Source organism: Microtus pennsylvanicus, chromosome 22, assembly GCF_037038515.1.
Source record: "Microtus pennsylvanicus isolate mMicPen1 chromosome 22, mMicPen1.hap1, whole genome shotgun sequence".
NCBI classification, from domain to species: Eukaryota; Metazoa; Chordata; class Mammalia; order Rodentia; family Cricetidae; genus Microtus; species Microtus pennsylvanicus.
The window spans coordinates 661,062-685,767 of NC_134600.1; the positions used below are offsets into that span (position 1 = coordinate 661,062).

At 48.0% G+C, this 24,706-nt stretch overlaps 1 protein-coding gene and 1 long non-coding RNA gene across 2 annotated transcripts; both read right to left on the minus strand.

Moving 5' to 3' along the window:
- Positions 1–1,353: 1,353 nt before the first annotated feature.
- Positions 1,354–7,897, minus strand: LOC142839950 (uncharacterized). The gene is made up of 3 exons (XR_012908860.1): positions 7,627–7,897; positions 4,878–4,994; positions 1,354–1,741 (listed from the first exon to the last, which is right to left on the minus strand). It is a non-coding gene; the product is annotated as an uncharacterized LOC142839950 (long non-coding RNA).
- A 1,081-nt stretch (positions 7,898–8,978) lies between these two features.
- Positions 8,979–13,915, minus strand: Fzd7 (frizzled class receptor 7). The gene has a single exon (XM_075956075.1). It carries the CDS (start codon positions 13,073–13,075, stop codon positions 11,357–11,359), a length of 1,719 nt encoding a protein of 572 aa, XP_075812190.1. The 5' UTR covers positions 13,076–13,915; the 3' UTR covers positions 8,979–11,356.
- Between the last annotated feature and the right edge of the window lie 10,791 nt (positions 13,916–24,706).

A 24,706-nucleotide genomic window follows, 5' to 3' on the forward strand; every position in this document is an offset into this window, starting at 1 on the left:
ATGCCTAATGATACTTCAAAGAAACAAACCGTTTTTTGGAGACCAATAATTTGGTAGTCATGGCTAGATGAAAAAAAACAGTCAGGCCGGGAGAGGGCTGGTACCGCGCAGGAATCACGTGGTCCTGGCAAGTTAACCTCTTGGTGTCTCAGCCTTTTCTCTTTATGGTGGGAACAAGCGCGTGTGTCTCAGAGGCTGAGAGGGGATGAGATGTAAAGTCATCACCCTCGGTGACCTCATTTCTTGCAGCTTTGGGGTACAGGGAATGACGATAACGAGAAGTCAATTAATTGGCCGTTTGTTGCGTCGTGGGTCAGGAAAGGTGTGTTCGGAGCGTTCTCTTACTGTTCTACTCTCCGGCATGCGTGTCTGTGGGCTTTTTTTCTTTCTGCGGTACTTGAAGCTTCTCTACTTCTGATCTCTGTTTCAACCACTCTATTTAAACTCCTTTGGGAGACAGGGTCTCACTAAGTTACCCAGGATGGCCACAATTCATTCATAACTCAGGATGACCTTTAAGTTGTGATCTGTCTCTTCGGCCTCCTGAGTAGTTGAAATTACAGACCTGTATTACCAGGCCCCACCTCTCTTCTTTGAACACATCCTCCAATTCCCTGCCTTTCCCCTTTTCATTCCCTCCTCTTCATCAGTATATTTATTTCCTTCCTTCCTTCCTTCCTTCCTTCCTTCCTTCCTTCCTTCCTTCCTTCCTCCCTCCCTCCCTCCCTCCCTCCCTCCCTTCCTCCCTTCTTCCCTCTCTCCCTTCCTCCCTTCCTTCTTTCCTTTTTCTTTCTTTTTCTGAAACATGGAATTATTATGCGGCCTTGAACTCACAGAGTTGCCTCTGCCTTCTGCCTACTGACATTAAAGGTGATTTCTTTCCCTTGACTTGGGAAATATATAAGACACATCTCTAGGTTAAAGAAGGAAGTGAGGAAAATGAGGCTGACTCCATTCTAATTTTTGGAAGCTTGATCCTATGCAAATGAATATATATAGGGTTGATCTTTTTTTCCATTTTAAAAATCAAATAGTCAGATGTAAAAGACTCAAGACTGCTTCTTTCTCCCTATGCCATAACTGTCTAGAGGTAGAATTGCTGAGTCTTTCTATTGTGTGTTACTCAAACCTGATATTCTGACTAGCAGAAATCTTGCATTTTAATTTAAAATTAATAAAATGCCATCTAGGTAGTATTCTGATTGACTATCAGATATTGTATTGATTTCTCCCCCCACTCCAAGAGTTACTCCAGCAGCTTAGACAGAACCTATTAATCCCAAGAGACAAGCAGAGAACAGTTTTAATACCCAAGAGGGAGGTTTGCAGATGAAGGGACACAATTATCTGGAGTACACATTTGTACAGCTTGTAGACCAAATCCACTTGGTGAACGGAGGAATTGTGCCCTCCTCAGAGATGAAGGCACTGAATCGAATTGCCTCACTGTTTGGACTCTTCCAGCAAAATAGGTTCCCACTTCAAGTGAAACAAGAACCCACTTCTCTTAAGGGGGCTCACTTAAGTAAATCTGGAATGAAGAACTTGAGGGTTGTTTTTAACCTTTCTTTTGCCACTTGTACAGACAGTAGAATGAATTCCCTGATGGGCCGAGAGGAGAGGAGGGTTCGGTCTGAAATGTTTGTTCTTGTTTCCTGGGGCTCTTAATTTTATCAAGCCATTTGGCATTTGAAGAATGTTACCAGAAGGCCTGGTAAATGCATGCATGCGACCCTGGAAGCTGGGCACAGGGATAGCCAGTTAGTATAGCGTTCACTGACTTCCCAGAAAAGTGTGCTACTTACTAGCTTGCCTGTTTGGAAGTCTGAACGGCAAATAAGAATAAAGTGTCATCAAGTATCCTTACAGGGAATTATTTTCTGCTAACAGTTAAATAGTATCAGCCATGTACCACCAGCAAAAACTTTTATCTAATGAGAATCTGGACTTTCTAAGCAATCTAAGCTCACTCAGACCTGAATGAACTAAAGACTGGAGGCGAACGGCCAGAGAGACGATGGCCCCATTGATCAAGGTCCTTGTCGCCAAGCCTGACTCCGAAGTTTGGTTCCCAACACCCATATGCTAGAAAGGGGGAATCAACTCCAGCAAATTGTCCTCTGACCTCCACCCATGGACTGTGGTCCCTGTATGTGCATGCACACACAGAATAAATAAGTAAAATATAATAACAATAAAAGAATGGATGTGAGCCCACCCTAGCCTTTACCCAACAGGTTTAACCTGTGTTGGGGACACCTTTGGGATTATTTGCTAGTCTTCGCTAGTCTCTGCTGTGTCCTCTACAACTAGAATGTTAGACACCTGGTAATCTTGCTGGGAAACCCTGCAAGCCGGTTAAGGTGCAAATGCAGAAGAGGGAGCATGGACTAGGGATGCAAATGCTGCTTATCCTGGCAGTCAGCTCCAGGATGCTTTGGATTAATTGTTGAAACTCATGTGTACTTGTATTTTTATTTTATTTTAGGCAGACATGGAGAGCCTATTAAATGAGAATAATAATAATTTTTATCTCCTCGTGTATGGACAAAATGAGTCAATGTAAGTGATTAGCACAAAGTTGACATATTTTAAGATATTCATGTCGTTCTAACCCCAAGAACTGAAAGTAGATCACTGAATGCTTCATAGGCAGACCCTGTCTGAAAAAAAAATTCCCCAAATAAAACAAATTAATAATAAAACTCAGTTAAAGTCACTAACTGGTAACTGTCTACATTATAACTGTACTATGATAACATTGACATTATACATGTGACAGTCACAATAAAAACATTTCTGTGATTCCCAGCATTGGCTTCCAGGAAGGAGATTTCCATGGTGCTGGGTTTGTTTCTGTTGATGTCCTTACTCATTGACTCACCAGTAGGGAGACAGCAGTCTTGGTCAGCAAGAAGCCAGGACTTTCCCACTACGTCCTTGACTCTCCATTTGGAACCCACCCTCTCCTTCATGGCTGGAAGGAATAAGCAAGGAGCCATAGCAACAGGGGAGGCCTCTTAGGGGACTATATATATAATATTCAATAATTAATCAATTATCAATAGATTTATTAATTGATAAAATTAATTATTAATTATCAATGCCCATGCAATAAATTTATCTATTATTTATTTATTGAATATTGTTGATTAATTATTAATTAATAAAATATAAAATTATTGCTATAATATATGATTTAATTAATTTATGTATATATGTATATACATAATTTAATTAAAACATAATTGCATCATTTCCCCCTTTCTCTTTCTTCCTTCCAACCACTCCAATGTGCTCTCCTTGCATGCTTTTGAATGCATGGCCTTTAAAAATGTTAATACACACACACACACACACACACACGCACACCTGCCTTTGCCTCCCGAGTGCTGGGATTAAAGGTGTGTGTATAATGGTTATAAAGATAAATATTTAGAGTGTAGTTAGAGATTATGTTGGTTTAATAAAGCAGCAGGCACAGGTTCTCCTCTAAGGTGTATGAGCTCTCTAGCCCTGGGTAGTTGACTAGGTTTTCAGTACCAGGCATGACTTCTACCCTGTTGGTGGTAGTCCTTAAGTCCAATTACAGAGCTGTTGTTTACTGCCAAGATATTAGTGCCATTATTGCGCCATGCTGGTCATTGCTGTGGTTCATAGCTGGATAGGACTTCGGTTGCTTCCTTCCCTTGGCAGCTTGTATCCACCTTTCAGTACTGTGAAAGCTTGTCCTTATGATGGAGGCTTTCCGATCAGATCTAGCTCAGATCGTCTGGGTCCTGTGTCCAAAGTTCAGGGTGTCTTTAGTAATTGGAACCTACTTTCAACCTCTGGAAGCCACCAGATACAACAGCAATAGCCTGTCTTGTTTTGGGAGTCTCTTAGATTCCCCTGACCAATTTGAAAGGGAGCTTCTCACCCCTGGGTTTTTGTTAGGTGGTCTGTGGTTTTTGAGCAACATTCCAGGGATTCTTCTACAAGGCTATTCAGAGTGCCATCCCTAAATTAATTTTTTTTTGTTTGTTTTTCGAGACAGGGTTTCTCTGTAGCTTTGGAGCCTGTCCTGGAACTAGCTCTTGTAGACCAGGCTGGCCTCAAACCCACAGAGATCCGCCTGCCTCTGCCTCCTGAGTGCTGGGATTAAAGGTGTGCACCACCACCACCTGGCTAATTTTTTTTTTTTAAAGATAGGGTCTCATGTATTCTATGGAACATTGGATGATCTCGAACTTCAGATCTCCAGGACTTGTGCAATTTTTTTTTTGGTGCTGGGGACTGAGCCTGGAATTTCACCTAGCACACATCTCTAGTCACACATGCCAACTTAATTCTCAGTTCCAGATCCTTGGATCTCGATGTAGAAATTCATATTGGGGAAGAAGGATGAACCCATCTGGGTGTGGTGGTTCATGCCTGCAATCACCCAGGAGGCAGAGACGGGCAGACCACATGTGTCCAGACCAGACTGAACTCATGGCCAGACGCTGTCACAAAAGAAAAAGAAAGCATCTAAATAGTATTTATGAGCCTTCTGCCTCTTTCTAAGAAAAAAACCAAACACTCGTAGGGAACTAGCACTGAAAATCCCCTCTCCAGTTCTGCCCTGTCAGGATGTAAGTTATTTTCCTCCCTTTGGAACCGATCTGGATCAAATTAAGAGGAATAATAGAGGATGGAAGACATTAAGAACTCAGTAAATATTTGCCGCATGGTGATTAGGGGCACCAACCAGAGCCAACGCGGCCACTCTCTGGCTCACCTTGCAGGGCTAGGTTTCCCCACACACCAACTGGGGGGTAATTATACCTACCCCCTAGGGTTGTTATAATGTGTAAGCGAGATCACTGTGTATTTATTATAAAGATGTTGATACTCACTGAGTACTTATTAGGTACCAAATGCTGTGGTTAGGGCTTGGGGTAGGTTGTCTTGTCCGTTCTACCATATTGTACTGAGGGCTTTGTGTATAGATGGCGCTCAGGAGATGTCAACAGCTAGGAAGAAGATAATCATTATTACCAAGGACACACAAAGAGCTAGTCTATGCTGCCCTTGACCTCACGTTGATACGAACGCTGAGCTGAACCTGAGGCCAGAGCTGGGTAAGAAGGAGATTTACAGGTAAGAGGCATTAGTGCACTCACTAGCAAAAGTGGGAGAACAGAGCTCCCCAAAGTATTCTTGCAGTTAAGTGGACCCTTGGCTTAATCACACCCAAACTCAAACCCCCCACTATAGCTTTAAGGTTATCTTGTTAGGCAGTTTTTGAAAGAGGCTTGAGGAACCTAGAGAAACATTTCATTCCTGCCTGGGTGTAACAAACTGGTCAGACACAAAAATGTCTGTCCCTACCATTTCAAAGGTTTGAGTATAGATTTGCTACTAAAACACCCAGCAGCAAAAATTCTAAGCAACTGGCTAAATCTGGCCCGTGATGAGGTCACTCGCTTGGAGAGAAAGCAAAAAGTATGTGGAATAAAATCTTGTTTGTTTTTGAGAGTCTCACTATAAAGCTAGGCCCGCCTCAAAGGCTCAGATGGTTTGCCCCAACCTTTGCAGTGCTGGGATCACAGGTGTGTGATGTCCCCTACATCCTACCCCTCCCCCACTCCCCCCATACAGAGCCGGGAGATGAAACAGGAGAAAATTCCAGAATGAACTATCTATCTATCTATCTATCTATCTATCTATCTATCTATCTATCTATCTACCTACCTACCTTCCTACCTACCTATCTAATCTCCCCAAAGAGAGGACTGGAGAGACGGCTTGCTTGCCCCATAAATACAAGGGTCTGAGTTAGGGTCTTCCCACATGTGTAAAACACACATATCCCATCACACAAAGCTGTGTGTATGTTGATGTGACTCTAGAGCTGAGGGGACAGACAGGAAGGTCATTGGTCTCACTGCTTAGCCATTCAAGTGGAGCTGATGAGCTCCAATTTGGCAAGAGACTTGTCTCAACAAAAGGGCGAGAAACAGGAAGACAGCCAGCATCAGTCTCTGGCCCCCATTACACACACGTGTGTACACACACCTGTGCACACACCCACCAACCTCCTCATAGGCACACAAAAGATAACAAAAGAGAATAAAAAATATTGTATGTTTACCCAAAACTGGCATTGTTATGAACCTTTTAAATAGGTTCAATTTACTAGGAAGTGTGAACAACATAGTTTTAGATGATTTTTTTTTTAAAAAAAAAAGACTTATTAAGAAGAGTTCAAGAATGATTATTTTTTGAAAGCAGATTAATTCACTGAGGAAAGGGTAATAACAAAAGAAAAAGAAAAAAGAATATGTGTCTTAGTTAGGGTGTCTGCGGCTATGACAAAATATAACGGCCAAAAGCATCCTCGGGTGGAAAGGGCTTTTTACATTACAGCTTGTAGTTCCCCATCCAGAGAAGTCAGAGCAGGAACCCAAGGCAGGAACCTGGAGGCAGGAACTGATGTAGAAGCCAGGGAATAGCTTGATATGCTGCCTTTTCCCTCAATTGAGGCTTGCTCAGCCTGCTAGCTTTACCACCCAGGACCACCCGCTCAGGAGAGGCACCCCCATGGGCCACCCACGTCAATCCTTAATCAAGAGAATGCCCGGCGAGCTCGCCCACAGGCTAACTAACTGGAGGGGGCATTTTCTCAACTGAGGTTCCCTCTTCCCAAATGAGTCTAGGCTGTGTCAAGTTGGCGTAAAAACTGGCCAGCACGAGGTCCATGAGGTGTTTATTAACTGCACACTGGAGTCTGTTTTCACTCTTTTCTGGGATTTCCTGGAGCCTGGTAGACTGTAATACACCATTCACATAGGCATACACAAAAATATACCGTCTATAAATAGCCATCTGCCTTTTCAGTGAAATTAAAGATGGGCAGAGTGAGATTTTTCTGAGAGTAATTACAGGCTCAAACCTCCGGCTCTGACGTTACGATCGTCCTACCAAGAGAATTTCCAATATCACTATTTGAAGTACATTTAAAAATTAATACTAACCTGTCTGGGAAAACCGAAAAAAAAATAATAATAAGATGTTAACAGGGCACTTCCCTCCTACACCCCTGCTTACCAAGATTAGGTGTTGCATGCATGCTGTGTTCTGTTTTATAAAGTGCAGAAAAGATTTTGGTGTTTTTGTTCCTTATCTGGGGATTAGCACCTATCTACAGCCAATGTTTGTCTTCATCTCTACACAGGCCCTTCTGCAAACGCTTCTCCCTCACAAAGCTTCTGCTCAAATGCAACTTTTTAGGAAAACCCATGAGATTTCTAAAATTCTTAGGTAAGGTTTGAACTCACAGGGCATCCTCATGCTAAGGGAATTAAAGTTGGATTTTCCTGCTAAGTAAGAGTGGGTTAGTGACTGCTCCACACGCGGCTCCTGTTCCCTTATTAGAGACCAAGCCGCTTCGATCATTGGGAGCTCGAAAAGATAAGGCAGGGATATGTTCTCAGGAGCAGCTACAAGGCTTCCCTTGGAAGGGTCTAAGTGCCTTGTCAGAAAAAGAGAATGGGAAAAGGAAAAGGAGAAGAAGCAAGTGAGCAAGCAGCAAACTCCTTCCACTTGGTCTGCAAGCAAACACTCTTAACAGTTTTGACTGCCGTTGTGAAACGCATGGCTTACCTAAAAGTTGTCATTTTACGACTGAGAACTTGATAAAGCTTAAGAGATCCAAAGTCCCTAAATTTTCTCCTCTTTGCTGCTCAGATCTTCACCGGGTGGAATGACTTCACACCCACTGGGATGTCCAGAACGCGGGAGACTCGTAAAAAACAAAACAAAAAACAAACCAAGCCGCTTTTGAGCCGGTGTCTAGCTAGCCGTCCTCCTCCTGGAGAGAGCTGTCTGTCATTGGTTTTCATTCTTTCCAGTTTGTAGAACACACCCGCCTGTGTGAGCCTGTTAATTAGAACGAAAACAGAACTGTTTCTGTTATGCTTTAGAACGACAGAAACTTTCAGCCAGTTGTGGGACGGGAGAAACAGCGGCGTACCGCCTACTTTGGGTATCATCCGGGTATTGGCACCTGAATTCAACAAGAAGCAAGTGAAAAAAACCATCAAAGCTTGGAACTGGGAGCATGAGGCTGCCTTGACCATTTCCCGGAGGGGCTCCCCAGCCTTATCCCATTCCTAAATTGGCCTCTTCAAGAGCAAGTAACAGCCGAGTGGCTTCGGAGGCCACCTCAGGGTCAGGCAGGAGTCTATTCCAGAGAGCTGCTGAGTCACTGCCCTCCCCCCCGCCCCCCAGAGAGCTCCCAGCGTGTTTTAGTTTACCTAGAAGGCAGAGGGAAGCCTCCCGCGGGGCGGGCAACAAAGGTGACCCTCTGCTCTTATCTGGAAGCACCGCCTACCACCTGAATTCGAGGCATTTAAATATTAATAACTTAGATAAGGCCTACTAGGGGACACACACAATTCCCAAGGAGTCAGGGAGTGGATCAACGGAAAAGGAGAAATACCCAAAATACCTTCTAGTCCCCTTTCAAGCACGGGTTTAGTAACGTAAGGTTAGTAAATTACAGATCAGCGAGACGTGTACCCTGAACCTCTCTAGTAGGTCCTAAAAGCTTCCCTGAAAAGGTTAGAGCAGCAAGCAGTTCTCAACCTTCATACAGCTGCGACTCCTTTAGCACAGTTCCTCATGGAGTGGTGACCCCAAGCATACAATTATTTCATTGCTACTTTGTAACTGCAATTTTGTTACTGTTACGAATAGTCACGTGAATATCTGATATGCAGAATATTTGATATGTGACCCCAAAGTGGCCAGACCGAGGCGTTGAGAAACACTGGCTTGGAGGTAATGTGAAGAAGACCTGTTCAGGAGACAGAAAATAACAAAGCAAAACCACAGGTCAGACAAAGCTTTCAGGACCCTATGCCACCATCCTCTTCTATGGGGGACACACCCACGGCACACCTTCTTTCCACAATAAAGTTTTGTTCCTAGGTTTGCTATCTCAGGAAGAGTAAAGAAACACTCGCTTCATATTTTTTAAAAAATTTATTTGTGATCTGTACATGTCATAAAGTGGGACTTCATAGTAGATCTTTAAAGGCAAAAAACAAAACAAAAATCCAAAGTAAAAATGTATAAATACAATATATATTTCTTACAAAAATGGGAGATTTACAAAATATACATACTGCACTGTCTCTATTTTACAAATTTCACATGCGCTTGAGAGATAAACACAAAAGAGGCCAAACCTGTGTCGTAGCCGTTAAAAAAAATCCGACAGGTGAGATCATATTCTGAGTTTCAGAAATACAAGATCACTTTAATGTAAAAGCAGCTCCATTGCACTGAACGTGACAGATAGAAAGGAATTTGTACTCCTGACAGTACCCTCCTGATTGGCATTTAACAACCGCTCTAAGAAACTGAGAGGCTTTGAAGACTGGAGGACAGTCAGTGTCAAAGGTGGAGCGGAAGGTTAGCTCCCATGATGCTGTTAGCTTTACACCATTATGCCAAAGAACCAGACTTCTATCACAGGGGGGGAAAAGTATATAATTTAAGATTAATAAATTTAAGTCTTCTAGCATATTTCAAAGAACCCCAGAATCACTTTGAAGTTTACCTTCCTCTAATGGCTTTCTGAACCTGGTACAAGCTCGCCCCCTCTTCCTTGGCTGGCATCCTGGCATATTCGCCTCTCTGGGTCCACAACCAGAGGAAGGGTCCGCACCTGGTTCTCATACACAGATTGACTGAACTAAGGGACGTGGGTTCCCTTAAATTTCAACCCTTTAAATGAATTTGTCCCTTTGTTTTGATTCTGTGAGCATTGTGCCTCTTCTTTCATCTTGAAGACTACAAATTGGATGGTGGGGGGAGCCAGGTGTGGCATTCCACACTGTGAATCCCTGCACTCGGGAGGCAGAGGCAGGGGCATCTCAGAGTTGGAGGCCAAGCTGGTCTACAGAGTGAGTTCCAGGACAGGGAAGGATACACAGAGAAACCCTGTCTAGAAAAACCAAAACAAACAAATAAACGAGAAAAAAAATCATCAAAAAAAAAACCCTCAAAAAACAAAAGAAACAAAACCCCAAAGAAATCCCAAACAAACACACAAAACACACACACACACACACACACACATTGGACGGAAGGAGGTGGGGACAAAAAAAAAAAACCGAACAAACAAACAAAATTTAGGCTAATGGGGTGTGCGGAATGGAGGGAGAGTTCATTAAGCTGTTTACCAGAGCCTGTTAGATCATGTGTTCTGAATTAAATCTGTGTAAAACAAATAACAAAACTTCTTCCATCTCCTTTATCCAAGTCAGAACCTTCAGCAGAATGGGTACGAGAGCACGCTGTCTTTAGCTTTTCCTTAAAAAGGAATGTTTATCTCAACCAAATTAACCACCAAAGGGAAAGCTCAGATTTCTGCTGCTTTGCCTATAAAAGCCGCTGTCTTCATAGCTAAGCTTTCCTCGGGGAGACACTTTTGTTTTCCCCTTTGTCTCTTACAACAAAGACAAGAGGGAAAATGCATTCCTATTTTGAAAAGCAACAAGTCATCACTTCTTTTTCAGGGTATGAAACCAAATAAAACATTCTTTTTCTGTCTCCCTCCCGCCTTCCCAAGAAAATAAAGAAAGTAGCAGAACCACGCTACCACTCGGGTCTCCTCTCGGAAATTTTCCCGTCTTCTTTTGCATCTTCGCGTTAGGATTCTAGCAGGCAGGCCTCCCCGGCCTTCCAAATGCTTATTTTACTAGACTTGAAAGGAGAAGGGGAGGAAAAACAGGCAGGAGGGGGTCGGGGAGGGAGGATTGTAATGTCTGACCCTGGAAATTAACCCATCTGGGCTCCAGTTTGGCCCCAGTGAAAAGAGATTATGGTTTGACCACCGCTTGACAAGGGCACCACAGGGGGCCCCCCATCTTCCCAACAAAGCCAGGCTGCAGACAGCGCTATCTTCCCCCCTCCCCCGGCCTCACTGGAGTGAGGACAGCCACTTGCCTTGCAGCAGGGATTGGACTCAACCCTGGCTCAGCTCTGGCGCCCGGAGGAACTAACCAGTCTCGGCTCTCAACCTTTCCCTAGCGGCCCTCCAGGCCCATATCTTTCACAGTTAGCATCAGTTAGCATCCTGCAAGTCTTAGCCAGCAGTCTTTCCATCCACACCGCCTTTTGACTTTTCACTCAGGCCTTTCGAAATCACCTCTCACCCCAAATCTCTTCTCACCTCCAAATAACTTCTCACTTCCACGTTAAAGATAAGTGGGGGAGGGGGTAGCCTACAGAAACAAGTCCCCACCCAGCAGTTCTCTTTCCCTACCAAGCCTCCTCTCCTACGGGGAGGTAGAAGTGGCAAGGGTGGGAGAAAGACCGGGTCTCATACCGCAGTCTCCCCCTTGCTGCTGTGGCTGAGTCTGTGGTAGAAGCGACGCCATGACTGCAGGGTCTTTCCCGACCAGATCCAGAAGCCTGTAGTGATGCCCACGATCATGGTCATCAGATACTTGATCATGAAGACTGTGAAGTCGGGGCTCATGGGCGGGAAGTGGCCTGGAGGGCAGGGCACGGCATAGCTCTTGCAGGTCTGCAGGAGCCAGGTGCGCTCCCAGTGCTCACGGAAGGCCTGCTCGTAGAAGTAGCAGGCCAACACGATGGTGGCAGGCACCGTGTAGAGCACGCTGAAGACGCCGATGCGCACCATCAGCTTCTCCAGCTTCTCCGTCTTGGTGCCGTCGTGCTTCATGATGGTGCGGATGCGAAAGAGAGACACAAAGCCGGCCAGCAGGAAGGACGTCCCGATGAAGAGGTAGACGAAGAGGGGCGCCAGCACGAAGCCCCGCAGCGCATCCACACTAGACAGGCCCACGTAGCACACGCCACTGAGTAGGTCCCCGTCCACCTGGCCCATGGCCAAGATGGTGATGGTCTTGACCGCCGGCACAGCCCACGCGGCCAGATGAAAGTACTGCGAGTTGGCCTCGATGGCCTCGTGGCCCCACTTCATGCCAGCTGCCAGGAACCAAGTGAGGGACAGAATGACCCACCAGATGGAGCTGGCCATGCCGAAGAAGTAAAGCACCATGAAGAGGATGGTGCAGCCCTCCTTCTTGGTGCCCTGCGCCACCGTGCGGTAGCCATCGTCCGAAAAGCGCTCCACGCACACGGCGCGGTCTTCTAGCAGGAAGCCCGCCACGTGCGCCACAGCCACCATGAAATAGCAGCCCGACAGGAAGATGATGGGTCGCTCTGGGTAGCTGAAGCGCCGCATGTCCACTAGGTAGGTGAGCACCGTAAAGAGCGTCGAGGCGCAGCACAGCACTGACCACACACCCACCCAGAGGCGGGCGAAACGCCTCTCTTCCTCTTTAAAGTACATGAGGCCGTTAGCACGACCCGGCTCACACGGGGCACCGCAGTCGCGCTCACCTAGGAAGCGGTAGCCCAGGTAGGGGGGCACTTTGAGCTGGCGCGGGCAGGAGAAGGGGAAAGACCACCGGCCTCTGCCATCCGAGGGGGATATCGCAGTGAAAGGCGGATCGGGCAGGTAGGGAGCAGTAGGGTAGGCGGTGGGACTGCCGCCTGCGCCCCCGGAGCCGTCGGATGTGTTCTGGCCCACGCAGATCTCGCCGGCGCCGTGTACCGGGAAGTTCTCGCAGCGCAGTCGCTCAGGCCACTGGAAGCCGAACTTGTTCATCAGAGCCTCACAGCCTTGGCGGGCGCGCTCGCACAGGGAGCGGCACGGAGGAATGGCTTGGTCGAGTACGGTGCACACGGGCGCATACATAGAGCATAGAAAGAAGCGCAGCTCTGGAGAACACTGCACCTTCACCAGCGGGTAGAACTGGTGCACCTCGAGGCCCGCGTCCTCTTGGTTTGTGTGGCCCAGCAGGTTGGGCAGGATGGTCTGGTTGTAGGCGATATCCGTGCACAACGGGATGGAGATGGGCTGGCAGAAGCCGTGATCCGGTACCGAGATGCCCTTCTCGCCGTGGTAGGGCTGAGCCTGGGTGCCCGTGGGCAGCGCGCCCAGAAGCGCCAGCACCAGGGCGCACAGGCCCAGAGGCGAGTGCGACGCCACAGTGCCGGGGCCCCGCATCGCGGGCCGAGAGTGCAGTGGCGTTCTCAGCTGGAGGAAAAAGACGAGGAGCTGGGGAGCGGCTAGGATGCAGGGAGGCGCCGCCGCGCCCGGCGCATGAGAGTCCTCCCGGCGCCGGGGCCGGGCCGTGGGCGGCGCGGAGCCCAGGGCGCTAGGGTGCTTGCACGGCGGGGGCGAGGCCGCCAGCCGAGGGGGCGCCTCAGCCGCCTCCGCGTGGCACTCACGCGGCCGCCGGGGGCTCAGACTCCTGGGTCTGGGATGGGGGGATCGGGGGAGGGGGTGTCTCCTTACCCTCCCCGCCGAGACGTAACGGTGCGGCTTTCTCTTCGGCGACGGACTACAAGCGTCTCCGGTTACCTTCCAAAGTTTGCCCAAGTCTCTCGAGCCCAGGGCGCAAGGCGATGCCCACGTCCCCCCACACCGAGTCGGGCCTCCGCCAGGCCAGAGCCCGGTGTCCCTCGCCTGCTCGCCCGGGCCGCCGCCGAGGCGGTGCAGCTCGGCCTTCTCGCCTCAAGGCGCCACGAGCCGCCGCCGCCGCCTCCTCCTCCTCCGAACCTGGAGCCTCTTTCAGCCCCTGGAAGGTCGGCCCCAAGTTACAGTCAAACGTCTGTTTCTCAGTTTGAGTCCGATCCGTGCTCTGGAGCTCAGAGCTGGGCGAGTTCTTTTTGGAAACCCGGTTGCGCGGAATCCGAAGTGCCGAGGCTCCTGCACCCGCGGCCTGCCCCGCGCAGTCCCGGCCCGCGAGTCCCCTAGTCTGCCGCCGCCCGCCGGGGAAGGAGCGCAGAGTATCGCCTGGGAGTCGCGCTGGTGGCTAGAAGAAGCGTCGGGCTCGCAGGGCTTCGGGCCGCCCCGCCTCCTCCCCTCCCCCCATTCACAAACCACTCCGGGGGCGGGCCCCTAGTCCTCCGGAGGCCCAATAGCGTTCTTTGTTTTCTCTGTAGCCGCCTTCCGATTGGGTAGAAGTCGGAAGGGGCGGCCGAGGGAACGAGAAAGGCGGTGCCTGCAGCGCTCTGGGCGGATTCCTGAGGGGAGGGGCGGGGGACCGGGAGAGAAAAGTTAGGAAAAAACTTTTACCCAGAATTTGCTCAGGGGAGAAGAACGCACCAGAAAGGGAATTTGCTTGAAAGATTGGCTCCTCTTCCGGGTACCCTAAAACACACATTCCTGAGCAGAAGGGCGCATTCGCCAAAGGCTTCGGCCAAAAGCTGAGAATAGCGCAGCGCTTGGGAGGAGAGACGTGATCAGGAGTCACGTTAGCCTTGGCTGGCTGGCTGGCTTGGGCGGGAGGCTTTTGGTTAGCATCAATGTGGGTCGAGAAGGGGGTGCGACTGGCGATCGCTTTTTTTTTCTCCCCACACCCCAGCCGACCACGTGAAGGCACAATCTCCCCTCCCTCCCCCAGTCACAAAGAGGGGGGCCGCCTGGAAGGAGAAACCCGAGTCGACCGAGGTGGGGACTTGGCGGCGGGAGGAAGTGCAGACCCTTGGAGGAGAGGGCCTAGAGTTGGGGGTGCGCGGGGCTCAAGAGCCAGCCCCCCACCCACCCGCGTGCTCACGGCCGGGAGCCTTGGGAGCCCGAGGGGTTCCAGTGGGTTTGGAGAGCACTCAGGCCGCGCTGGGGAAAGCTTAGGAAAGTAACCTGAGACCGAGTGGCCCGGAACTCCCTGTACGATTTACTGAGCGCCTTCGGTTGCCCTGTTTTCACTTTGCACTGCGGTGTGTGGCCTTCGGGGACCCTATCTTCGTTGCAGAAACAACCATTTGATCTTTCCATTTGGAATCTACATAGAAAAGTTATAATGCGCGTTAGAAACCAGGGCATTTGCTAATTAAAGGGCTTTGGAGACACAAAGAGGGGTTATTTTCCTTCTGGGGTAGCGTTTTCTGATTGGCAAGCGTTCTTTTGTTCTCGGTCAAATCTTAACCCTGCTCCAGGCACTGGGAGCTGGTGCGCCTTGTCTGACTGCCCCGGACGGGTCGGAAGTTACTAAGGGGCCTCTGCCCTCTCAGAGGGGCCAGCAAGGAATATCATGAATATTATGAATTCCCGTGCAGGGAAATGACAAGCTGAATTGTTGAATCTCTCTGCCGTCTCGACAGTCCTCTTTGAAAAACGTTATTCCTGGCTGAGTCCTTCTGCCTGTCTCGGTTGGTTGCTGCTGCTTGAGGGATTTTTGATCAGTTTGAATGTTGAATGCTGGCAGAAGTCACTGCCTGCAGGATAGGAAAACGCTGATTCTTAAATCTAACACAATTGGATTCCCTTTTCTAGCCAAGTTGGGTTTCTTGTAATTTTCTTTTATTTACTTTATCTCAGAGGTTTGCTGAGATCTTTCCTTCCACTTTGGGGTTCTTTTGTGCTCCGGTTAGTGCGTCTAAAGAGTAGAGCTCTTTGGAACAAGGAAGTGCGTCACTTCACACACACCCCCCCAATAGAAATCAACTCTTTCCTTCCATCAGGTTTACCCTTCATACCGGATTATTTCCCCCTTAGGAGTATCTACCTCAAAGCAATAAGGATGAATAGACAACATTTTCCTTTTTTAAAAAATGTACTTTCTTCAAGACTTCATCTTCCGCTTTCTAAATCATCCTTCCTATCACCTACCACTGTGTTGTGCTGATATTTGTTGGGAGATATTAAAAACATGGGATCTGTTTTGCTTTATCATTGAGAGTGTGGGTGGCAGGGCTTGGATTCCTTTCTCCTCCCCATGGGCTTCAGGGTGTCCTTCCTCTTTGAATCCAATTTTCTTTCGTGCTTATTCATCAGGCCACTGATGGTAACTCATCTCTGCTTATTGAGAGAAATACCAAGCACTGTCGTCAAACAAAATGAAAACCAGCAGGATAGAACACTGCCTCAAATACAACTGAACCAGTCAGCTGATGAGCAGCTAGCTCATCCTTCTGGTCCCAGACAGGCAGCTTCTGACATGAGGCAACCAAAATAGTGATGGAAGAAGAGCAGAGCCAGAGCGTGTGGGATGCCCAGGGTAGAATAAGGAAAGGCACATGAGATGCAGGAACCCCATCCTAGAGGAGGAATGCCCCCATTGTGCATCCTGGGGCTCCCTCCCAGGCAGAAGTAGTAGAGAAGCAAAAGCAGAGTTTAGGAGTTGGGGTGGGGAGACTGTTTATTTAAAAAATGATTTAAAACAATAAAAGCAATACTCAGTCTGGGCTTGGGGCTTTTAGCGCGTTATTGGGCAAAAGCCTAGTGCGTGAGAGGCCCTAGATTCAATCCTTCATACTACTAAAACCAAACAAAGAAAAACCAAAAAAATCTCAATTCAAAATTACTCCACGAAAATAAGGATTTACTGTTTGGGCCGGGTGTAGGTAGTATTGGGTGCCTTTAATCCCAGCACTTGAGAAGGCAGAAGCAGTTGGATCTCCTTGAGCTTGAGGCTGGGCTACATAGTGAATTCCAGGACAACCAGCGAGCTATACAGTGAGGTTCAAACAACACCCCCCCCCCCCGCACACACACAATAAAAAGAGAGAGAGAAAGACTACAGTTGTGAGAGACAATGCTGTACCTTTCTAGGCTTGCCTGATGTCAATTGTTGTGATTAAAAAAAACAAAACCAAAAATGCCATGGTGTTAAGGAGCCATGTTATAAAGGAGTGGACCAGAAAAGTTAAGTTCCTAATGTAGGGAGCCAAGTCTGTTTGGACTCTCTGGCAAGTGTTCAGCGTAGGTTTACATTCTCCCCAGGATTAATTTTCTTTCCAAGCAGCACCTCCCACACCCAGCTCCCTAAGCCTGGTATCTTCTTTGGAAAGCCAGGGGTGGAAAGTTTTGAAACTGTGTGCTGCAAAACTTCCAATTGTCCCTGCCCTTTAAAATAACAAAGGCCTTTATTTCTTCACATCATCGTCATATATGGCCCTAAAGAAAGTGGTGGTAGTCATTAGCACCATCGTTTCAAGTACTACTTATTTTGGCTAAGTCCCAGGTTTATCTATCCGAATGGCATCCTGATGTCAGGGCAGATTTGAAAATGGCCATGTGGTGCCATAGTCCTGTGGTGGTAATGAAACTCTGGCTGCAGGAATTGTTCACGAAAGACCAGAAAAGGCATCTTGGAACACACACTTCTCTTTCTGGCTTCTCTTTTACCAGTTTTGATATCACAACACTGAAAGTTTGAGATATTCAGCTGCCAGTTTGACATCAACTTGAGTTCATCTTAGTTTAGTGTGTTGGCTTGTTCTCCATCCAAAGGAGATTTTTTTTTTATCTTTAAAGTACTTTCAAATGTCATGGAAGTTAAAGATATCCAGACTGAAGAAGAGGGAGGTCATACTGTAATGGTTCATGGATAGAAATTATTTATATAGCGGATTCAGTAGCTGAACCTATTGAACCAACATTTTCCTCATTGGTTAAGAGTTTTCCAGCAGTCGGGAGGCAGACGCAGGTGGATCTTTGTGAGTCTGAGGCCAGCCTGGTCTACAGAGCTAGTTCCAGAACAGGCTCCAAAGCTACGGAGAAACCCTGTCTCGAAAAACAAACAAACAAACAAACAAACAAAAAAACAACAACAAAAAGAGTTTTATTTATTGTATAAAAAAGTAGTCCTTCTATTTAGCAGCTTAAACAACAAATACTTGGCATCTCACAATTCCTAAGTGTCAGGAATCTGGGTGCGCTTAGCTCGCCTTGGCTTAGAGTCGATGTCCTCTAAGTTAGTCAGGGTGTTAGTCATCTGGCCAGGCCTCAGGTGGTGGCCAAAGCCATCAATTGCTTGCCAACCATCCATACCTCTCCTGAGGACCCTCAGACGTGACACTTGCTTCAGGGCAAAAGCTCGTGAGAGAGGGCGAGAAAAGGAAGAGGAAGAATGGCTTAGACTATGACCCTCCGACCTGTGATTTTTGCCGTATTTGTGTCTGTTAGAGGAAAGTCCCTAGATTGACATCACTTAAGAGGCAGTGGAGATTACGTAAGGTGTAGGGAACTCATGGGAGCGGAAGGATGCTGGTCTAAGTCCCTCCTGGGATGGTCATTTCTTTTTTGTCAGAGGGTTGTCAAGATGAGGACCCAGAGAGAAACAGTTCTTGGGCAGCTGACCCCACAGTCTGAGAATAAGAACACAGTGTTGGCCAAGGACAGCTCCACTCTGTATCTGTTATGTTGTATCTGTTACAGTCAGAGCGGAACCCTGACCCTGGAGGACTGTTTTCAAGGACACATCTTTGGGCAAAGAACGTGGAGGAAGTTACCTCAAGCAATCCTGGGGAAGCCCCTGGGTGCAGAGTAAGGAGATCACGCCAACGATCAGGAACACAGTCTGAGAGAGACTTGGGTCATCTGGGTAAGGAAGTGACAGCATTGTGGGTAATTGCTACCCGCATCCCGGGGCGTGACTCTGGAAGGTGCTAAGGTGTGGGATGAGGGCCCAGGTGGCCAGTGCAGACTGGTTTGGCTCTACTTTTCAGGACCGATTTCCTGACCTGCCTCAGGCAAGTCACCTAGCCTCCCTAGTTCCCTCCAGTGTGTGGAGGGGGTTGGTGATGTACTGCTTGTGATCCAGGCGCATGAAAATCACCAGGACAGCACTCTGGTTTGGTTATATGATGCTCAAGATGAAATAAAAAGCCCATTTAGCAGTGTATTTGTGGCTCTGGCTCTTTGCTGAAGTTGGTAAGTGAGATTTTTGTTTGTTTGTTTGTTTTTACAGCGGTCTGTATCCTGCTGGATGTTTGTAGCGACTGTCTGGAAGAAAAGCCTTGGTCTGTACCTTTCTCAAGTTCCAGGTTTCACAAACTGCTGCCATGGTGGGAGAATGAGCCAACACGCTGTCAGTGAGCTTGGTCTTGAAAAAATACATACACAGGTAGCCCTAAGTACTCTTCTAGGACTCTCGTGGGCTTATAGAACTTCGCTTTCTATTGTTTTGAGTGGCCAAATAGTCACATTTAAAATATAATGACCACTGTTTATACAGTGCCAGGTGCTATAAATCTGATATGTCTAAATTTAATAACAACCCTGCAGATTCCTTTTTACAGCAGCCAGGCTTAGACTAAAGCTTAAATCTGCACTGCACTCAATGGCTAATCGCTGTCATTAATTTAGAGGCGCTTTGGGATATCAGGCCTGAGTTAGTGATGGACTCAGCCCACTTGGGAGAGCCTATCCACTTATTCTAGTTTTCCAAGGAACAATTAGTTCCCAATGCTGAAACTGCCCTAGTGGGCTTCTAACTTCACTCTTGGCCACTGAGACTGGCAGGAAATTCTGTGATTTTTTTTTTAAGGCTATCCCTCTGAGAGAGTGCAGGCCCTACCAGCAGAGAACTAGGAGGAGAACAGCAGGAAACAGATTCATAGTAGCAGTAGTGAAAGAACCTTCTAGAAGAGTCAAGTTAGAACAATGGTGCTCACAACTAGCTGGTCATCAGAATCATTTGGGAAAATAAAAGGAGGAAAAAGGGATGGAGGGAAAGAATGGGAGAGGAGAAGGGGGGATGGGAGGGGGAAGGAAAATGAGAGGAGAAAGGAGGGGAGAGGAGATTCAGAAACTTGAGGCCACCTCAGACATGTTGGGTCAGAGTCTCTGGCATGGGACTTGGAGATTCAATTCTTTTAAGAGTTCACTAGGTGATTCTTCTGAGTTAGTCAGGCTTGGGAACCTCTGACCTAGTCTCCTATTCCACACCAGGCACGTGTCACTGATACCATACAGACTGTCCTCCGGCTTCCAGGTCCTCAATCTGCCTGATTATAGTTTTGAAATGAAGGTTGGAAACATGAGAACCGTAAGGGAGTAGCGTGTGTGTGTGTGTGTGTGTGTGTGTGTGTGTGTGTGTGTGTGTGAGAGAGAGAGAGAGAGAGAGAGAGAAGAGAGAGAAGAGAGAAAGGAGAAAGAAAGAGAGATGTGTGTGTGTGTGACAGAGAGAGAAACAGAGATGTGTGTGTGTGTGTGTGTGTGTGTGAGAGAGAGAGAGAGAGAAAGAAACAGAGACATGTGTTTGTGTGTGTGAGAGAGAGAGAAACAGAGACGTGTGTATGTGTGTGAGAGGAAGACAGAGGTGTGTGTAAGAGAGAGAGGCAGAGGAGTGTGTGTGTCTGTGTGTGTCTGTGTGTGTCTCTGTGTGTGTGTCTGTGTAGGAGAGGGAAACAGAGACAGACAGGGAGGGGAGAGAGACAGAGAGAGTGGGAGGAAGAGAGAGACAGAGTGACAGAAAGACATGGGGGGTGGGGGGGGAGGAGTGAGACAGAGAGATAGAGAGAGAGAAGGGGGAGGCCTTTACAAGTGACTGGCTGGACAATGAGATGCTGGTTTCTGGGACCTTATTTATGAGGCTCGGGCTCTCTGCTGCTATTCTGAAATGTAACAGCTGCTACTCCCACAGTTCACTTCCTCAGGCTGACATGACCATCCTTGGACCACATGAACCCTGACCCCTCAGACTGAGTCATGAATAGATGGTGTGACCCAGACACGGGGTTGCCGGTCATGACGCCACTGCCCGACAGGTGTGTCTGCTGGATACAGAGTGGTCGCCTAGTTAGGTCCGTCATGTGGGGAGCCTGAGTATAAATATCCAGTGAACAGGGAAGACAGAAGTCTAGGAGGAGCAGAACCTTGGAGGAGGCAAGGGCCGCAGGGCACCCGGGCAGGTGGAGGGCAATTCAGTGGTAGCAGCAGGAACTATAGAAGGGAAGACAAAAAAGGCCAAGGGAAAGGGGGAGGAAGAAGAAGGGAAAGAAAGTTGGGGAGGGACAAGAATCAGGCGTTTTAAGAGGAGAAGACTGGGGGCTGGAGAGATGGCTCGGTGGTGAGAGCCCTGGCTCCTCTTCCAGAGGACCTGGGTTCAGGTATCAGCTTGCAAAACTGTATTAACTCAGCTGGGTGGACACCTTTTAATTCCAGCACTCGGGGAAGCAGAGGCAGGCAAATCTCTCTGAGTTCAAGACCAGCCTGGTCTACAAGAGCTAGTTCCAGGACAGGCTCCAAAGCCACAGAGAAACCCTGTCTCGAAAAACCAAAACCAAAACCAACCAAACAAAAACAACCAAAAACAAAAAATAAAAATAAAGAAGCAAAAAAAAAAAACCCACAAAACAAAACCTATTTACTCTAGCTACAGGGAACCTGGGGATCAAATGCCTTCTCTTGCTCTCCCATCCTGGGTACCTGACATGCGTGTGGTGATCAGACATAAATGCAGGCAAACTACCCATACCCATAAAGTAAAAATAAAATAATAAAGAATTAAAGAAAAAAGAGGAGGAGGAAGAGGGCAAAAACCCAAGTTGCATGGGAGCTGCTTCCTGGCTCTCTTCCCACTCTGAAAATCCTACCATGCTTCCAAAGAAGCCACTTGACTGCTGGTCTTTTACTAAGCAGCTAGAGAAAACCCTACCAACCTCATGCTGGGATGTGGAAAACACTGAAGGGGTGAGTTTCTTTTGACTTTCCTGTTGGGGTGGGCCCACAGTCTCAGAGAGATGACCACATCATCACCAGGAGCCTAGGAAAAGCATCTACTAGCCAGTTTCAGTCCTGCAGAGAGGCCTTTGTATTGCTGGGCTGACCTGGATGAAGATCTTGAGAACAGGGCTGGGATGAGGCTGGCTGGTAAGGGCTTAGCTAGCATACACTACATGAAGTCCCAGGATAGATTCCCTAAATGTGGCATGATAGCCTAGCATCCATAATCTCAGTACTCTTGATCCTCTAGGCAGGAGGATCAGAACTTCAAGGTCATACCCTTCTGCATCTGTACCCAGTTCAAGGCTAGCCTGTGATACATCAGACCCTGCATAAAAAACAAACAAGTCAAACCAAAACAGAAAACTATAATAGGATTGCAATCAATGTATCGACTGTAAATTCTCAGTAAAAGCTCAGAAGAGCCTTTTTCTCCTCAGTTGTGATGAGAAATACAATTGTTAAGGCCGTCCTCAACGTGATGTGGGGGCTGCTATATCAACCTCCTTTTTTCCAAAGCAATAGGGCCCAAGTCTTTGGCTGCACATAGGATCCACTAGGCTTCCTTTCTTGCTTCCATTGTGGTAGCCTCTGAATCTGGTTGTGGGTGACAGCAATGGTTTGTTGGATGCACTATAAACACAATAGATATGACCTCCTTCCCTTCTGCCTACAGCTTGGGAAAGGAGTGAGAGGCAGGAGTCAGGATCTCCGACACCATGCTGTACTGATGAACCCTACACCTATTTGGTCACAGTGTATCAAACCTGTATCGCATCCACTTTAATGCTTCCCTTCCCGCTTGGTGACCCCAGCAGGGATCACACTTTATTTTTCTGCTCTGGCATCCACGAGGTGGGTATTTGCTTTGTTGAATCAAATGCGCAGTTCATCAGTCCCAGGCAGGGAGCCACGTAGTGGGTGAGAGACCTCGTGGGAGCCAAGGTCACCCCAGAGCTTGTCCAAGGAGTGTCCACGGAGGAAGTTAGGTTTTGTGGTTCGGCTCTATCTGGGGCTTTCCGGACTAAGCCAGGACTCCCAACAGTCGGGATGTGTAGCGTAGAAGTGAGCAGGGCCTGTGTGATTTGTCTCAGGAAGTCCACACTAGACGGGCCGAGTGTTCCCTTCAGGGCCACGTGGCCTTGGCTTGTCTTCCATTCCCCGTTTCCACTTCCCCCTCCTTTCCCTGCCTCCTCCCCTTTATTATAAACAGCACTTTAACCTTCTAGGGCCAGGCTCTTCCATTAAGGTGCAGAAAAAGTGCTTTGGCTCCTTGATTAAAAAAGGCAGAGAATGCAAACCTTGAAACATTTCCTTGTCAAAGCCAGGGGAGCAGGAGAGAGAAACTGTGGACCTCAAATCCGCCAGATGTCAGTTCGAAGGAGGCTAAGAATCCCTAAGCCTTTGTTTACCAAATCCTTGCTCAGAAAACTCAGAGAACCCAAGGCTTTGAATACCTGGCAGAGGACACCCCCCCGCCCCCCCCAGAGACCAAGATGGGGTGGGAAGGAGTGGGGTGGTGCTGGAGCAAGTGAGGAGTCATTTGAATTTAGGTTTCTTTCCTCTTAATTATAAGGGGGTTGCCCTTGGAGAAATCGGTTCTCTTTGCAGTTGGGAAATTAACCCTTAATCTCCACAAATGAGGGCAATCAAACCATTTACTAAATAAACACAGATCATTACAGCTTGGCTGCCCCTCATTGTGATTTGAGGGTGGCTTCACCTGAGCAGGAGTAGGGGGCGTGACCTGGCGCTGTCCCCCTAGGGGAGGTGGCAGGTTGAGGAGAGACCGAGAGGGTGGAAGGAGACTGGAGAGAGAGCTTTGAGGTTTTCCTCCTCTGCGTGTGAAAATCTTGGTCCCTCCCTGACTCGGTTTTTTCCTTGTGACTTTCGCAGGAAGCGCTCTGCTGTGTGGTGCTAGCTTTGGCTTTGAAGGTGCGAGCTGGCTAAGGTGACTTTTATTTGAATGCTGACTGGTGGGAACACAGAAGCCCTTTATTCCCTAGTTTACTCTTATTAATACGTTGAGGAATCTGTGTTTGCATAGAATTCCGTGCCTCGCCCACCAGTTATTCTGTTTATTGCTAGTCACAAAAGTTTACTTAAATGGGGGGGGGGCACACTGACTGCAGTGGGTTGCTGTACCAGGTGCACCGGGGTGGGGGGGTGCCCAATAAATGATAAAGTCAATGACTTACTATGGCCCAATTCAATTCGAGTCGGAAAGCCTGTAAGAAGAGCTCATGGCCTCCTTCACTGATTTGGAAATATGTATTTAGGAGCCGGTGAGATGGTTGATCAGGCAAAGGCATTTGACACCTAATCTGAATTCCATCCCCGGAACCCACTTCGTAGACTGAGAAAACCGATTCCCTCTAGCCATCCTGAGACCGCCACTCATGTGCGGGTGCCACGCACGTACACGCAAAATAAATAAATGCAAAAAAGTTTTAAGAAACGAATAAGAGAAATCAAGATGGAAGGGCTGCATTAAGGAATGACTTGGGGAGTTGTTTTTCAGAAGCTATCTGAAAGGTTACGAATTCCCAGTTTCTTTTGCAGGTAAGAACGCTGAAGCTCAAGGTGTGAAATGAATTGACTGACAGAATGGATTGCAATTAACATCCACGTTTAGGTTCCTGGGCCTCTGTTTTTATCAGGGTGGCTTCTGCACCTTGCAGGGAGATCTGAAAGGAAGTTGGTGAGGGTGGCTGGCTGTTCTGCTTGCTGCCTGCAGTCGCCAGAGGTGGACCGGAAAGGGCCCGCGAAGGGGTAGGAGAACTTCTGCCGAGGTCCAGCCTGACCCGAGGAAGGAGGGATTGTCTCTGCTGGTGTCTGAGCTGGGGAAGGCGCTGCCCCTGCTCCTGTGGCCTCCAGCAGACCCGTGAAGAGCTTCTGCAGAGAGGGGGAGGCAAGACAGCCCAGGAGGCAGAGGAAACAGCTAGAGAGGGAGGTAAACAAAAAACTGCGACAGACTTCTCACTTCGGCAAAAGGCGCTTTGGTCTCCCTGTGAAACTTCACTCCTCCTCTTCCCAGCCGTCCGTTTACAAAGTCCGTCCCGGCCACAAGAGATGGTCCCCCCGTTTTAAAGCCCTAGTTCTAAAGACCGCATTGGCCCTGCTTTGTTTTGGCACCCTGGGATGGTGATGTCCTAACTTAAATCCCAGTTGAGCAATTGGGAG

Coding starts and splice junctions, on each gene's coding strand:
- Fzd7 (XM_075956075.1), bottom strand. CDS start 13,075: ATGCGGGGCCCCGGCACTGTGGCGTCGCACTCGCCTCTGGGCCTGTGC.